Source organism: Poecilia latipinna, unplaced genomic scaffold (assembly GCF_001443285.1).
Source record: "Poecilia latipinna isolate Pla-1442-1.1 unplaced genomic scaffold, P_latipinna-1.0 Scaffold543, whole genome shotgun sequence".
Classification (NCBI taxonomy): Eukaryota; Metazoa; Chordata; class Actinopteri; order Cyprinodontiformes; family Poeciliidae; genus Poecilia; species Poecilia latipinna.
Genome location: NW_015113159.1, coordinates 84857 through 102533, shown reverse-complemented (window position 1 = coordinate 102533; position 17677 = coordinate 84857). Strand labels below are relative to the sequence as shown.

Below are 17677 nucleotides of genomic sequence, written 5' to 3'. Positions count from 1 at the left end.
CTCAAATTAATATTGTCCTCATCCGACTGTCACCTGCAGATGATTATAATTATATTTATTATTATTGGTGCATTAATTCACTGATTTGTCTCTAAACTCCTTCAGCAAAGTTTGAACTTTGAACTCCAGAATCGATGTTTCTGTTTGAATTTAATCTGAAATTATAAAACATTTTTGCTCCTTGAACCAGAAATTTCTGTTTTCACGGATGATTATGAGAGAATATGTGTCCGCACAGCTGGAAGATGAAAGTTATTAAAATGTTTCAGATTTAGGAGAGAACTGTGATAATGAGGCTCCTGCTGCTCTGGAAGCCCGCATGTCGCTGTAATCGGCTGCTGATCGCTTCCAGAACCAGCAGCGGCCCATAAATGTTCAGAGGAACCCAAACTCTCCGCGTCAGAACCGCCTGCAGCACATAAACCCGCACTTTGTTTTCATTTGACAGAAATTAGCTGATTGGATGATTGGTGTAAACCCGGAAGCTGGCTCCCTGCAGAGAGCCGCAGCTGATCTGGAGTCGGCTCGGTTCGGCTCGGCTCGGTTCGGTTCTGGATCAACTCCGCAATCAGACGCTGCGTCCGGGTTTCTGAGGAATCACGCAGCAATCAGGCTGGTTTACGGGACGGGGTCGGTCATATAGGCCCAATCAGGCAAATGAACGGGGCGGGTCGGAACCAGGTCCGGTCCGCTGCTGGGCCCGGTGGTTCGGAACAGGTCCGGTCCGCTGCTGGGCCGGGCAGAGCTTTAATGTAATGAGAAGAACTGATGCGGGAAGAAACAGAAACATTACCGCAACAAGCATCAAGGTCCAAACGGAACCGACCTGAAACCAGACAAATTAAATTAATTATATCCGCTAAAAATCTAAAAATTATGAAAATGTAAATATGATTAAAGCAATGAAAATATTTTAAAAACACAGAGAAATAAATTTAAGCCTGGAAAAAACATAAACAATAAAATTTAAAAACTGCAAAAATATTTAAAAAATAAAACACATAGGAACTACAGGCATGATTTTAATGCAAATATTTATATTATATATATAGTGGCTGATTTATTTACTTGGAAAAATCTAAATATATTTATTAGGGAAAAACTCCAGAGTTTTCCCAAATCTTTTGAAAATTCCTCATAAATCATATTTTTCTTTCTTTATAATTAAAATGAGTATTTTTAACAAGGTTATTAATACTATCAGGTTCATTAAGCTGACTGATGTCACCATGTCTCAGACAGTTAAAATCATTTTAATGAAATTTCAAACTAACAGAAAAATCATCATTTAACCCTGAGGTGTCCAAAGTGTGGCCCGGGGGCCGTTTGCGGCCCCTGGACTGACTGTGTGCGGCCCTGGCTTCAGTTCAACATACAAAATGGCTCAGAAGTGAATTAATGTGAATCTTTAGATAATCGCTCTTTGTGTTATCAGCCAGGACTTTTATTGAAAAGTGAACTCTGCTGATCCCAAACCCGCTGTAGTTTAATAAACTTGAGGAAATACAGCAAATATTTTCAAAGAAATATCAATTAAATCCTGATTTTATTGATCAGAACTGACTGAATTGTTCTACTTTTTCTTTCTTTTTTATATTGTTTCCCTATATTTTCTTCTAAAAGTAAATCTGCTGGACTCTTTAAGTTTTGGATCTGACATAATGTACAAATCTGACCACTGACGTGTTTAAAGTTTGTTCGGTTTCATAGCTTGATGATTTATTCCATTTTATTATTTTATAAGCATGAATTGATGATGCGAGTTGTTGAGAAAATAAATTTGAAATAAGCTAGTTCTAAAACCTAACATGTCTTGATTCAAATGGCCTAATTGTGGTTTTAAAATCAGTAACTTATTCTGGCCTATTGACCTTTAATTTACCTGTAGTTCCAGCAGATGGTTTGCTAAGATCGTTTGAACTGCCTTTTGTCTGTGTGGGAAAACAATAAGGAGAAGTTCCAGCTTTTCACACTCATCTGTGCAGGGGTTTCTGGCTTGAGAGAGGGTCAGAGATAGCTCCTGGTTGGAGGAGCAAAGATACGCCTTATTTGAATAAATTAAAGAAAAGAATACACCTTAACTGTAAAACTTTCTACACAGAAGTAACAGATTAGATTTGCTCTTGCAATTCTCCAAAGGCGTCTTTGCTTTTCTTCTTCTTTCCATTTATGTCAGGTAAATGAATGTATGTCTCCGTTGTTCTGCAGTTTCTGTGTAAGTTTATGCATTGTCTTATATTGGATTAAACTCTGTGATTCTGTGACGTCAACACGCATTGTTGTTTTCCTTGTAGCCGCACGCGGCCCGCCGAGAGGACCTGGGATCCAGAGGAAGAGAGAGCCAGACTTTTACCAAAGTTAACCAATTTAGAATCTCTTCCTTAACAGTGTCCTTCTAGACCTGCTGTTTGCATCATCATCATCATCATCATCATCATCATCATCATCATCATGCGGCCTCTTCTTCTCAGGTGAGTCGTTGCTCTTTAGGCCCCGCCCCCATCACACCTTCATGACGCTGATCGATTTACTGACAGGAAACATCCGGGGATTAAATCCGGTCACATTTTTTAGTTTTAATAGTAAAAAGTAAGAAACTAAAACTGCATAAAACATTTGATCTGACGGCTTCATTCCAAAGGTTCACAGGATTATTGCATCATTTCATTGTTTTTATATTTTCTGAGCTGATCGTGAGTTTTTCCTCCAGATGTTGCAGGGAAACAGACCGAGTTCTCATGAAGCGCCGAACAAAGACGCGGAGCCCCGGAGGAGACTCGGGGAGGCCGCTGCTTCCCCTCCTCTTTCTGTTTTTATTCCCGAGCTGGCACCAGAACCGACTCGTAGGCAGGAAAAGAGAATCTGGGGGGAGAGCTAATGATGAAAAAGTCTCCTCCATCGCTGCGCCTTCATTAAATACATGGAAAGAACGAGCGGAGAACATCTGGATCCAATCTGCGCCTCTTTGATGGCATCAAGTGTTTTTTTCCCAGATCGGGGGGAGGAGGGGGGGGCTGGAGGCTACGGGGTGTCTGTGGGTCCATGGCAGCTCAGAGCCCCCCCTCACACACACACACACACACACACACACACACACACACACACACACACACACACACACACCGGGGCGGTTAAACTGCAGCTGGAGGCCAGTTTAATATTCAGAGAAGCTGCAGAAACTCGAAGCTCAACCGGAGAAAGTTTCAGTGAAGCAGCGAACCGAACCGGGCGGAGTTCCCAAAAATGACACTGTAAAACATCACAGCTGCTTCTGGTTGTGTCTGCTGGCTTCTTCTCTCTGAGTCAAAGAAATCTTTCTGCTTTTCTGGAACTGAAACGTTTGAGTTTGTGAAAGATAAACTTACAGAGTTAACTTTTTATTAGATTTAATTTACAAAAAGAAAAAGACACTTGAGGAATTTTATTTATTTTAATTTAAACGGAGTAGCTCTTTTAAAGAAATGTGTTCAACTGGATGTTTTGTTGCATAACGTGAAATAATTTGGCTTAAATCTCAGTATAAAATTAAAACAACTCACTACTGAATGTTAAGGAGTCTTCACAACTTCAGAAAACTGGTTTTGTTGTTAAAACAACTTGATGAAATTAAAATTCTGAATTAAAACAATTTTCTAGTTGATTTTTGTTGCATATTAAACTTAAACCACCTTTAAGAGTTTTACAGTGTAAGATTAGAAATTCTTCAACATATTTTCACTCAAGTAAAACTAATCTGGTAAGAAATTACTCAAGAGTAAAAAGGTATTTGGTAAAAAGTTTACTCAAGTACTTTATTAATATTTAAAAATCACATCGTCAGACGGAGAAAAATCAGTTTAATTTAATGAAAAACTTTAACACAAACTGCAGGTGAGTCTGAGTTTTGGTTAAAACATTTTTCATTCTGTGGGTAAAATGTGGAGCAAAAATATTCATAATAAAATGACCCAAGTAAAAATAACATTTACAGTGTAGTAAAAAAACTCCTAAAAGTGAATTTAAAAAAAAACAGTTACCCAAGTAAATGTAACTGAGTAAATGTAACTAGTTAATACCCAAATGAAAGATTTCTTCCAAGCAGGATCTGGATTTTCTCCATCTGAACTGTTAAAACATGGAGAGAGAAAACTGTCTCTGATTGGCTGGAAAACACCTGAGAATGAATCCTGGACTCCGACCTGAACCTGGTGTCTAGAACCCAGAGGTCGGACCGACAACCGGAACCAGTTCTGAGGATCAGATCGGATCGGATCGGATCGGATCGGATTTGACAGGAACCATCAGGACAGAAGAAGAAGAGTTTATAAAACATCTATAATCCTCCCCAGCAGTGATGGGAACCTAATAGTGCTAATAGTTCATTTAAAGTCTAGAGGAATGAACAATCTAAGTTCCTTATTTAGAGGAAGCTAATGCTAAAACACTTTAGCAACACGGCATTTAGCAGAAGAAAATCCTTCAACACTCATTTCAACCACGCTGATCATTTAGCAGCACAGCTACGACTCGTCCTTTCACTCTGCTTTTACTTTTATAACCAAAACGTAAAATCATGTCAAATTTTATTAAACTGAACCTTTATAAAGCAGCCAAGAAAATTAACGCTTTAGAAAAGAACATTCTAGTTAGAGAAAGCTAAGTGTGCTAAATGTTTTCGGGGCAGGAATGCTAATGAAACATTAGCTCCGCTATTAGCATATTAATGGAGGTGTTCACTTCCCACCAATGACAAACAGGAACAGATATGGATCAAAATCTAAGAGTTTTACTTTTTTCAAAATGTTATTTAGACATCAAAAATAATGAAAAGGAAGAGAAAACATTTTATTCCTGCCTGCTGACCTCAGCAGCTTCCTGGTTTCTGTTTGCTTCTGTTTTCAGATGTCGCTCCATTCTTGACCCTCCATTTTCCCTCTGTCATTAGAAAATCATTTTTATTTTCACATTCCTGAATCTTCATTTTGGTTCTGAAATTATGAGTCATTTTAGGTTCTGAGTGATTATTGATTTATTGGATCATTTCTCTTTTAGTCATCGAGTTTATATTTGTTAAATGAAGACTTCCTGGTTTATTATCACTGTTATTGATTCTTTGTTATCTTTTGGGAACTGATTTTTTAGTTTTGACCGAACTGAACCTGTTTGTTGGATCTTCTTGTTCCAAAGGTCCGAAGTTTCTGGACCTTTAGTGAAAACAAAATGGCTGCAAAAAAAGTGAATAAAACTATGATGGCTGCTGGTGCAGTTTTTGTTTTAGTGATTTATGTTTCAGCTGAGTGACAGCAGAATCTGTCAGAAATAACAGATTTAAAAACAGGGCGGGAGGGGGAGGGGGAGAGAGAGAGAAAGAGAGAGAGAGAAAGAGAGAGAGAGAGAGAGTCCTGCCTCCTCGCGCCTCGGCCAGTTTTGCGCATCTGGCCGTCCTTCACCCGCAGCAGCAGCAGCTCTTCCTGCTCAGATGTGACTCGGTCCAACTCGGAGCAGAACTTGTGATTCCTCTCCTCCTCCAGCTTCCCTCCTCTCCTCTCCTCTGCCGCGCCGCGCCGCCGGATGGATTGGTCGCTCTGGGTTTGATCGGGACTCGGTTCGGGACTCGGTTCGGGACTCGGTTCGGGCTCTCCGCGGCTCCTCTGGATGTGAACAGCTCCGCGGAGCCCAGTCTGAGTGCGGCTGCTTTCCGGGGATCTGCTCGCTGTGATCCTCCTGAGCGCTGCGCCTTTTCCGCTTCTCCTGCGTTTGCGCCATGACTTCCAGCTATGCGCACGTAATGGACCGGCAGGCCGCCATCTCGAACCGGCTGGAGAGTCCCATCACGGCGAACCTGGACAACCTGCAGGCCAAGAAGAACTTCTCGGTGAGCCACCTGCTGGACCTGGAGGAGGCCGGGGAGATGGTGGGAACCCAGGCCGACGAGGGCGTCGGGGAGCCCGGGCGGAGCATGTTGGAGTCCCCGGGGCTGACCAGCGGCAGCGACACCACCCAGCAGGAGAGTAAGTGTGCGCAGATGGAGTCCGACTGTCAGCCGCAAACTAAACTCATCTGTTTTCATCACGTGCCCGCGGAGCCGCGCGCGCGCGCCCTGGCCATGCATCATCCTGACGGGCTCCCCGCAGAGCCGCCATTACTCCTCAGCCGGGCTTTGAAGTCCGCGCGGCGCGCTGGTGGACCCGGAGAGGGCGGGAGGCTCCGGGCCATAAATCTGCGCCGCTGACCTCAACCAGGCCGCATTTACGCTGCAGGTTTCCTCTGCAGACAAAGAACAACATAATAACTCAGAAAATATGAGTCACATGATGACGGAGCGCGGCCTGATTGGCGCAGAGCTGCGGAGTTTTCCCTCAGTTCCTGTTAAAATTCTGATCAGGTGTTTATTTACTTCAGAGAGAGGAAGGAGTTAAACGTTCCATCATTTTGTGCGTAAAAAGCGCATTAAAGCGCCAGAACTTCCTCATTAAAGGCGCAAACCGCCGCGCCGCTCGGCCTCCTCTGCGCGCCGCAGAAAGAGTAAATAAACCGCCTCTCCTCCTCTCCTTTTGCGCCAGTTGACGGAACCGCTTTGGGTTTTAATGACTGTTTTTGTTATTTCTCTAAAGGGGGGGAAAGCGCAGAGCTGTGCGGCAGGAAGTGCGCGGGTCACGTCGTTAATTCACGCTTATTTTCAGCCTGTCAAACACTCTCAGATGATCCGAGCCAATCATCTGTCATAATTAGCGCGCGTGTCCAGCCACAGATCAGCCAATCAGAGCCGCTCTTCATTTATGACAAAATAAATAAATTAAATTAAAAAACTGGATTTTCATCATCAGGAAAATTATTGTTGCGGGATAAGTTATGCTTTTTCATATATTTACTCATAAATGCAACAGATGGATGTTTTTAGGCCGTTTAAATAATTTAATCCTGTCATATCACTTCTGGTTCTGGTTCCGGTTCTGGATTGATGACAGGAGAAACTTTTAAATGACGCCATGCAGTCACACGTGATGAAGATGAGGATGAGGATGGCTTTGACTGAAGCTGCAGGTTTTTAGTCAAAGTGCCGCTCAGCCGCTGCGTCATGAAAACGACGCAAACTTTTCAGTTTCAAATATTTGCAGCCAAAATACAAACATTAATATTTGAAATATATTTTTAAATTATATTTGTAATTGTTTTATTCTGTTTTTCCTTCTCGTGCAAATTTTAAGGCCAAACCAAAAGAAAGATGCTCAGAGATTTATCAAAAAATATCAAATTAAAACATTTTAATTAATTCAATAACATATTATTACTTCTTAGTTTTTATTGCTATAATCGTTTTTGTAAAAAAGACTAAAAGTTCATAAACCTCCATGTGGCAGATTGGACAGTTTTCCACTGAGCAGCAATCTGCCGCTCATTTTGCGGCTCATTCTGCCGCTGCAGCGTCACTTTGCCGCACATCAAACCTCCGCTGAGTTTTAGCCTCAAACTGCGTAATTCAGAGGCAGGACATTTATTTTTAGCTTTTTCTGCGTTTAGTAGAAAAAAACAAAAACTGAGAATTATGAGTAAAAGTTTTTACCCCAAAATGTGAAGAAATAATAGAAGTTAAAAAAAAACAATTTCCCCTTTTTTCTGAACTAAAACAGTTTTAGATTTAATAAATAATTATTTTAAATTATGTTTGTTACATTAGTTAGAGCTTATGATGATTTTAAATTTTGATATTTTGTGTAAAAATGACAAATTGAGCTGAAGGAAAATAAAATCTGTTTTAGCTTCTGACCCCAGAAAAACAGTCAAATTAATTTCCTGTTGAATTATTTTAAAAAATGACTGATGACAAAAATCTGCAAAACAGAACCAGAATTATATAAAATTGTTTATTTCCTTTTAATTCAGATCTTGGTTATTTTTAGACATAATTTGACCAAAATAATAATATTCATATTTTTATAGAACCTGAAAATTCTTTACTTTTTACCATGAAGGAGATTTTTTTCATTTTAACTCCAGTTTTGTTGTAAATCAGGTGATTTTAGAAAATAATCAGATCATTTTTGGTGAAGATGAAACCTGCTGCTGGTTTTCCTTCAGAGGAAAATGTTCTGATCCAGACGTTCTGCAGAACCCGGCTGCCTCTGACTGGAACGCAGCTGAAGGAAATGATGTTTTCATTTCTCTAATCTGTTGGTTTTCAGCGCAGGGGCCCCGGGCCCCCGGCCAGGGGTCACCAGATAAACCCCAGAGGTCAAAGCCTGATTAGCTGAAGGAAAACAAATCAGTTCAGTTTCATCTGGAGCCAATTGGATCAGATCAGAACCAGAACAGCAGCCACTAAATCAGGACCGAGAATATTCCCTTACATCTATAATAATCAATATGCAGCTTTCTGTTAAAGGTCAAAGGTCAGCGAGAAATGAATCACCCGACAGACAAATACTACAGCAAATTTTAAAAAGAAAAAACAAACAAGAAAAAATATTTGAGTTAAATCTTGAAACAATGTTTGGAGAAAATGTTTTGGTTCTGATCAGTAAAGCGGTTCGGATTTAAACGCTGAGCCTGAAGAGACGTTCAGGTTCCTGAGGAAAATCCGTCATATGAAACTTTATCCTGCTAAAAGCTAAAACTAAAAATGAGAGGAAACCTGAAAACAACAAATCAGCCCTGAGTTCAACCTGCTGACTGCAAAACAAACAGGCAGCCGATGACACAGTGTGTGTGTGTGTGTGTGTGTGTGTGTGTGTGTGTGTGTGTGTGTGTGTGTGTTCCCTCTGAACTCATCAGTCTCTTTTCTCTAAAACTTCTCAGCAGCTTTGATATAATTTTTCACTCATATCCCAATTAGTATAATTTATTTTACACTAAATTTGTGGTAAAAACCAAAATGATTTAATATCAAAGTCTTTAAATTTATTTTTATTAACAAAATCAGACCTGAAATGTTTCTGAATAATTAGTCAAATAAAACAAATAAAATTGTTGAGAAAAAATGACAAAATGAAAAATGTAAAGAATTTTCCAAATTAAAATATTTTTAAAATAATTCCTAATTTAGTTAACCAGGTTTTTATTTCTAACAAAATACTCTAAATATTTTTAAAATAATTTCTCGCTACGTGAAGTTTATAATAATTTAATTCATATTTTAGAAACTCCCGGCTGCAGCTCTTTTATTTTTACGCTGGATACAAAAACGTAATAAATTTTACATCTGTATTTATTTTATGAGTTTATAAACTTTTACAAATAAATATTTTGAGAAATCAGCGGAAGTTTTGGAGGTTCTTCCTGTTTAGATCCGGTCAGTCCGGCTGAGTTTGGACCCGATGAACAGATTCGGTTCGGTGAAGCTGTTCTGGGCCGCAGCTGGACGGGTTCCCGGTTCCTGCCTGTTTGTAATTAGGACTCTTTACGCCGCGTCTCTGGTGAAAGTCCTGTTTTGTGGTTTTGTTGTGGAGCCGCAGGCTCCGGTTCCTATGCAGGAACGTTCACCAGGAGGTTCGGTTCGGTTCTGGAGGTTGTTTCATTTAACAGCGAATTAAGACGAGTTTGATTCGTCTTATAGAAATAATGACTCCGCTATAACAGCAAAGCGGGATCCAATGGATCAGATTAAATCTGGTTCTGTTGCTTTAAATAAACATTTATGGGTTCTTTTTTTTTTACCATGTAAAGAGCCGGTTCTCTTCTCGGTTCCGCTGAATAAAACCCGGTTTAATGTTTCACAACCTTCAGATAAAAGACACCTTAGAATATTTTAATTATCATCTGCAGGAAATTTAACTTTTGGGATTAAAAATAAAATAAAAACAGAAAATTTGACAAAAACAGATTTTTTTTCTGTTCATAAACCAACACGTCAAATTCAGTGCAATTAATCAGTGAAACAAAGCAGCAATTGCTGCTTTATATCCATATTTTAAACATGATCAATGAATAAAGTTTATTTGTACAACATAATTTGTCATCATAAAAACTCAAACAGTCGAGATTCTGATGAGTGTCCTCACCAAAATCATTCCTGAATGTCCAGTTCCGTTTATTTTGGTTCTTTGTGATTTTACGGAATGAGCAAAGATGAAACAGATTTAAAATGTTTTTTAATTCTTTTCACTTTTGCTTCAAATTGATCAGAAACATTTTGGGTGAGACGTTTGGAAAAATCTGAAATTCTGCAACAATAAAACTGAGTAATTATTCAGATACAACAGGACAGTTTGCGGTTCAACCTGATCGGAGACGCTTGATGATCTCCATGGTAACCGTCTCTTCCTCCTCCTCCTCCTCTTCCTCCTGCAGACGAGCAGATGAACACGGAGGAGAAGAAGAAGCGGAAGCAGCGCCGGAACCGGACCACCTTCAACAGCAGCCAGCTGCAGGCGCTGGAGCGGGTCTTCGAGCGGACGCACTATCCGGACGCCTTCGTCAGGGAGGACCTGGCCCGCCGGGTCAACCTCACCGAGGCCCGCGTCCAGGTGAGGCTTTTATTCTGAAATCACCGGTGTGGTTCGCTTTAACCGCCGACACTCCCCAGATAAATGTATTTAGCTAATAACGCGGCTCAGTGGCTGAAAGTGATTAACATGTTTAGATTTGTCATCAGGGAAACGATAAGAGGTTTGTGGTTCATTAGAGACGCCGCCTGCCGCCACACCAGGTTTCTATCTTCTGCATGGATCTGGCGGTGTGTGTGTGTGTGTGTGTGTGTGTGTGTGTGTGTGTGTGAGGACTGGATGCGATCAGAACACTGGATGTAATGATGTGTAATTTCCCCCGGCGGCTCTCAGATAAAGTGCAGCACATGAGGCGCTGCGGCCAGATCTCATCCTGACTCCGCTGAGGGACTCCATTAATGTTTATCGGCAGCTTCTGCAATTAATTAATCTCAATTAATCCACAAAATTACCAGTTATTTAAAATAAAACACCACATTTCCTGCTAAATTATTGGAAAAACAGACACATGAGCTCAACAACAAAGATATTTGTTAATTTTTAATCTATTCTTCAGCCATCAGGTTTCCTGACGCTAACATTAGTGTTAGCTGCTACATGTTAGCATTGATGCTATTTTAGGATAGCATAGTTTCACTGATAGGCTAACTCCTTTCAGCACAACTTGAACACAACAAATATTTGTCATGTCCAGGGTCCAATCAGGTCGTTTAGAAGCAGAAATGAACCGAGAAAAGCAGCTTTATCACCGCTGCTGTTAGCGGATGTACCTGTGCGTCCGATTTACGGGCGTACCGGAAACGGTTCCTGTCGGAACCTTTGTATGTATGAAAAAAGATTAATGGATAAAAATTTTCAAACCAATGTAATTAATTAACTGAGGATTTTTTAATCAGATATTAATTTAATTTGGCACTACTTTGTCAGCCAAATAACGCCTGTGTTTCTACACTGTTGATGGTGACTTTGCCACGTATTCTTCCACCAATCAGTTGGGTTGGAAATCTGGAATAATGCAGTGACTGAGGCACTATTTTCTCAGGGGATTGTTGGAAGGATATATAATAAAATGTAGATTTCTTTGTCTAAAAACAGATCAGTCTGAGTAAAAGTTGTTAAAGATTTTAACACAGCTTTGTTTTTGTATTTGTCTGTTTTTCTGGCTCCATTTTTGGAATCACTTTAAATGTTTCCTTTCGCTGCTCCACATTTTGTTTTGAGCTCTTGAACTTGTTGGAAATCTGAGTTTTTCCTGAGAAAGCTGCTCCTATTTCTGCTCCTGCTGGAGTTTGTTTGTTTGTGTGGAGATGAAGCTGCTGGCGCAGTCGGCCGCGGCGTCGAGGCGTCCTTCGGCTCAGGAAGCAGAGAAAATTAAATAAATATGTGACGTAAAAGTCAAGCAGTGAAAAGTTTCTCCATGTTTTCTACATAAATCCTGACACAAGCAGCTGCAGGACGTCCAACTCATAGAAAACTAGTCCTGCTCAGTGGAAGGATACGCAGAGAAACACTGATGTTTTCTGGATAACAAAATAGACCCTACACATTAATACAGACTTTTCTTAAAAATCTAAAACCAAATGAATCTCAAATAAATCAGATTTTTATAATGCTTACTCTGTTTCTGTGTAGGATCTATTTTCTTAGCCAAAGAACGGCAGTCGTTTTGATGAACGTATTCTTCCGCTGGTCAGAAGAGTTTGTTTCAGACTCTGGGAATTATTCCTGTAAAGATTTAAAATCTGTAGTTTTCCAGGTTTTTTCCGAGGTTTTCCTTTGAGCTAATCGTTTAATCCAGAACCGAGGGCGTTCTCCGGTTCCAGGAGACGGAGGAAGAAGAAGTAAATAAGTCATGTTAAAGTAGTGTGACCTGTAAATATGAGTAAACCTCTATAAGGAGCAGCTGCTGAGGAACCTGATTGGTGGAAGGATACGTTGGTGAGAAAAGATTTAATTCAATTTTATTTATCAATTAAATCCTGAATTTTTCCAAAATGTTTCAGTCGCCTGAGATGCTGAGGATTTTTACGCTTCTTCACTTTCACACCAGTCGGTTATTTTAATAGTTTTAAACTGAATGACGTCATCGTTATGGGCTTATTTCCATGCTGCCTCTCATCGTATCCCTCCTCTGCTGAGACCGGATCTCCTTGTCTGTGTTAATTAGATTTTAAATATTTTTCCTGTTTTATCTTTTTCTTCAGAGAAACAAGTGAAACTAAAGCGACGCTGTGTGAAAATCTGACAGTTTTATCTGGAATGTATCTAAAAGCAGAAACAGAATCCTGCACCTGATTGGTGGAGGGATACCTGGTGAAATAATCGAGCCTCTCTGCCGTGACGGTGAATCAGTTTGAATCGATTTGAAGGGAGAATATTTGAGGTGCTGATTTGAACACGTTGATCTCAAATCGGCACCAAACTGAGAGGATCCAGGAACTAAACTAAACCGATTCCTCACATTTCTGATCACCTGCTGATCACTTATTTATCACTTTTTACTTGAATAGTAGAAACAAAATAAACAATAGCAGAATATTTTCCTCCTTTTTTGCAGGCCGTTTTGTGATGTGTACTGTAGAAATCTAGTCGCTGTCTCTGGTTTTAGTGTCAGATGTTTTCATATCAACACGTTTCCTCCTCTGAAAACAAGCCCTTAACGTCCCTGTTGGTTTCCAGACCCTTCCAGGCTTATTTTGTGAATTATTTTGACTTTTAAGATCCAAATGTCAGGAGAGTTTTGTGACTCATTCGGCTGCAGCTGCGGCAATCGTGCGAGGAGCAAAACAGATTTTATAGGCGACGAACACATGTTGGGAAAACGGCTCTGCAGAAAACGTTCCTGCAACTGTTGTTTTAAACGCATTAAGGTTGCAGCCAATAAAGCAGGAAAACAACCAACCAGCCCTCCTGTTGGTCTGAAGCTGCAGATAAACTCTACCTCCTCTCTCGCAGCTCACTGAAAGTTTTTCTTCTGCGGGGAAACGGAGGAAATGGTGATGTTGGCGCGAGCGGAGCTGCACATCTGTGATTAATGTGCAGAAATCCTTTGATAAAAGAGACTCATTCCAGAGGCTGTGCGTCAGCGAGGCCCTGTGAGCGCCGGCAGCTTCTAATAATGGATTTGATTTCACAGCAAGAAACAACATCCCGGCCCCCCCAGTCCGCGCTTTGAGTCATCGCCTTTCGCCGAGGACGGAGGCAGCCGGGCTGATGAGGCCTGGAGGAGGAGGAAGAAACCTCCTCACATGTCATGATTTAAACTTCTAGATGGCTCTGGTCTCTGCGGCTGAATTTAACTGCAGATAATGAGCGAAATCCCGGGAACCAGATATGAAAAGGCTGTTCTGTTGGGGCCAGGATCCGACCGGGCGCTGGGACTCCGTCTGGGCCGCTTGGCCTGCTGCTCCTTTCTGCGCGTTTCTGAGCCGTTTCTGCCATTGAAGCCAAAAAACGGCTGGCTAAGCCTGAAACTACTGCAGAAAGTAAAAGATATCCAGCGGTGGGAAGTCCTCAGGATGTTAGCTGCAGCATTTCATGCTAGCTCAGAGAATCAGAGAATTCATGGACGAGTCGAGCGAGCAGCTCCTCATCCATCCATCATCAGGGTGGAAACACTTCCACTCATCTGCTAGTACAGAGCTAATGTTTCCTTTAGTGCTTTAGCAGTTTGCTAACTCTGAAAGTCTTTAGCACACTTAGCCTCCCCTAAATTAATTTGTCCAGATAAATCCCAAAGCACTGATTTAGTTGGATGCTCTATGAACTTTCAGCTGAATAAAGTTTTGGTTTTGGTTATTAACTTTTAAGAATCCTTCATGTAGTTGAATGTTTATATATTTATGCTCTTATTTTGAAGTGAGTAACGAAAAGTTCTGTTTCCTCTCCTCCATTTCTCTTTGTTAAGAAACTTTATTGAGCATTAGTCTTAGCTTTCTCTAAATACTGTGTTGGTGTAGCGCTTTAGCGTTAGCTTTAGCTTTAGCGGAACTTTATGATTGGTGCTCTAGGGTGAGTGATGCTAACTCTTTAGCTACATTTTAAGGGGTGGGTGGTGCACATTTCCAGCCCTCACAGCTTTTATAGGATTCAAAAATAAAATGAAACTAAAGATTATGTCAAAATCTCCAACTTTACTCCTGAAACATCCCTGAAGTTAATCTTGTGATTGTCAAGATAAGCTGCTGAAAGAGGAAAGTCCTTAGTTTGGGATTTATAGAAAGCAGCCAAGTTTCTTGAACCTTTTCTTCTTCACTGAAAGTTTTCAGAACAATGATGAGAAAACAGCGTTTTTTTGAAAATGTTGAGTCACTTAAAGTTTATTTTTCAATTTATTTGCCCACAAGGTAAAAAGCAGAACATAGAAATATTGTGAGAATGCTTTTAAGCCATAATCCCAGTTTTGTCTCGTGGCTGCTGTGTTTTGGGGCATTCTAACCAGCCGTTTTGCTCGTGTTCGGCTTGCGATGCGCGGTTGGTCTCACTGCTGCTGTCTTCCTGTCGTTCCAGGTCTGGTTCCAGAACAGGAGAGCCAAGTTTCGCAGGAATGAGCGAGCCATGCTGGCCAGCAAAAACGCCTCGCTGCTCAAGTCTTACTCAGGAGAAGTCACGGCGGTGGAGCAGCCCATCGTGCCACGCCCCGCACCGCGCCCCAACGACTACCTGTCCTGGGGCAGCGCTGCCCCCTACAGGTACAGTCTGCTTCTTCAACCCGAGTCGACCCAAAGCTGTGATTCTTCCCTGGTGCTGTACTTCAGTACACTGCAGTTAAAAACTAAATTAGAAGCTTTATCTTTGCAGCTAATGGCTCCCAGTTGTCGTAAACCCTAACAGTGTCTGTTTATTGGACTTTAAGCATCCAAACAATGTGTTTACTGGTGGTTGTTGGAGAGATTTAATAAAATGCAAACTGACAGGGATGCTAATTGAATGATTTTTACGCTCATGTTGGATTTTGAGGTCTTTACTGTTGAGAAACCTCTTTTATATCCAACTTACCTCATCAGACCGAACCGGATGATCTCAACAGGGATCCAGATATATTCTGTTAGCCGGTAGCTGGGCTCAAGCTAACTCTGGAGTTTAACTGGGACACAGAGAAAGCTCCCAGTCTGACCAGTGATCAGCCAAAGGTAAAGCCAGTACAACCAGGACTCACCAATGAGAAAATGACGACGCCTTCGTTAGTGCTGGAAAGTCAAAGGTTTCCAACTTCAGAATTCAACATGGCTGCAGTATGTATCCAAAACTCATCAGCTGCAGCAACAAGCTGCTCACTTTACGGTTTTTATCACTAATTCATATGTTGATGCTGAGTTTGAAAGCATAAATGCTCATGAGTGTGGTTGTGTTTAAAGTAATGTCCGTCCCACACCAGCAGCTTCAGCAGTCGCTGTTTTTGGTAAAACTGCTGATGCTGCACATTTTCTGAACAGACAAACTTTCCTGTCCTCTTTTCTGCAAATTAGGAACATGTCATCATTTTTCTTCAAGCTTTATTCAGAATACAAAGAGTTGTGAAAAACTAGTGATTGCAAGCACTGTGGTTTATTTGAACACCACTGTGTGCTGCTGTTAGCACGCTAAAGCAGCTAAAGCAGCTAAAGATAGCTAGCCTGGTTACTGTGCATAAAAACCAGAAAAAAACTATTTTTATTCCTCAAAGAAAATCTGTTTACATCTGATTGGATTTGATGGATCAATAAATATATAAGCTAACTGTTAACACAGAGTATCATCCATGCTTTGGCTACTAGCATGTTATTATTAGCTTAGCGGCTAAATTAATCTGACTAACTAAATACAACATTTCCAGGAACAGAGAAAGATTTGATAAAACAAAATAAAAACTTTAGTTTGTTCCAGTAATTTTATAAACGTTCTCTCAGCATTTAGTGACGAACAAACATTTTCTTTGCTCAGGTCTGAGGATGAAAGTCAAGTTCAACACCAGTTCTGGTCTGATGAGTCTTAAACATCACATTCTGTGTAAAGAAAATGGAAAACGTTTGCGTGTTTTCTTATCAAGCGTCGCTGCAGGAGCCGGAGAAATGTGAAGCATGAAGAAGTTCAGTAAATGTTCTGTAGAACATCTTGGTTCTGGTTCTGGTTCTGCAGAACATCTCTGGGCTGAAGAGGCTGAGCTGATGCTTCAGTAGCTGCGGCGGCGTCTCGCTCTGTTATCGTTTCATTTCCTCCCGCTCCGCCGCCTCAACATGCTCCTCATTCCTCCTCATGTCTTCATCTCCTCTGATCCGTCTGAACTCAGCTGCAGCTCACAGAAACTATTTCTATAAAAACGCTGAAAACGTTTCATCATCAGCCTTTAATGTGCAGGAAGAGTCTCAGTGCTACTTCAGAACCAAACTGTTTGACTTTGTCTGAATTATAAAGGCCAAAAGGTTTGTGGCCAAACAGACTGTAAGCTTTATTCATAACAAAGTTCATAAAGATGAACAGAAAAGGCGTCGATATCGACGTCCAACAGTTTCTATCTGGAACTCAGTCCAGGTGTTGCAACATTACGGTCAGATTAGGAGAATATTTCTGTAAATGACGAGAATAAACGTAGAATATTATGAGAAAAATGTATATTGTGAGAATAAAGTTGTAATATTATGTTGAAAGCCATCAAAAACAATATGAATGCAAATAAGAAAATTGTGCATATAAGTCAAAAAGTTGTGCAAATTCTTAAATAAGTAAAACTATGTGGCGTTTATTTGCTCTGCAATAATCTTTAATATAATGTTACCTGAATAAAGTCTTAGTAATATGAAAATAATCGTATTACAAGAATAAAGTCTTAATATTACACAGATGAAGTAGTAAATATTAGAGAACTCCTAAACTAAAGCCTTTAGTTTGTGAAATAAGTTTAGCATCTTGTTGGTGTCGGTTTTATAAATAATTAATATTTTAACTCATCATCAGGATAACTGTTAAAGGTTTTTATATTTTAACTCTGGATTCATCCGTTTCTAATCTTCCGTTTCATCTCCACTCTAACCAACTGAATGAAAATAATTCGGTGTAAAACCAGACCTCGTTACACCTGCCGATTAAAATCAGAAGGAAATGTCGACTGAACCTGTTGGTGAAAAACATCCGTAGTTTGTTCTGCTGTTGTTCAGAATCAGTGAATCTTCACCGACTGAGAGGCTTTAATAGCATCACTGTGCTGCTAAATGTGCAGTTAGACCCGGTTCTGACCCGGTTCTGACCCGGTTCTGACCCGGCTCTGACCTGGTTCTGAT

At 40.5% G+C, this 17677-nt stretch overlaps 1 protein-coding gene across 2 annotated transcripts in view; it reads left to right on the top strand.

Annotated features, from left to right (window-relative positions):
• The first annotated feature begins 5369 nt into the window (after nt 1-5369).
• prrx1b (paired related homeobox 1b) overlaps nt 5370-17677 on the top strand; it is a 24300-nt gene continuing 11992 nt past the window's right edge. Inside the window, exons 1-3 of one of the 2 annotated variants that reach the window (XM_015041226.1) lie at nt 5370-5990; nt 10267-10442; nt 14931-15112. In XM_015041226.1, coding sequence (XP_014896712.1) covers nt 5744-5990; nt 10267-10442; nt 14931-15112 — 605 coding nt within the window. In that variant the 5' untranslated portion in view covers nt 5370-5743. The remainder of the gene's footprint in view (nt 5991-10266; nt 10443-14930; nt 15113-17677) is intronic. The other variant, XM_015041225.1, reaches the window with a different exon arrangement.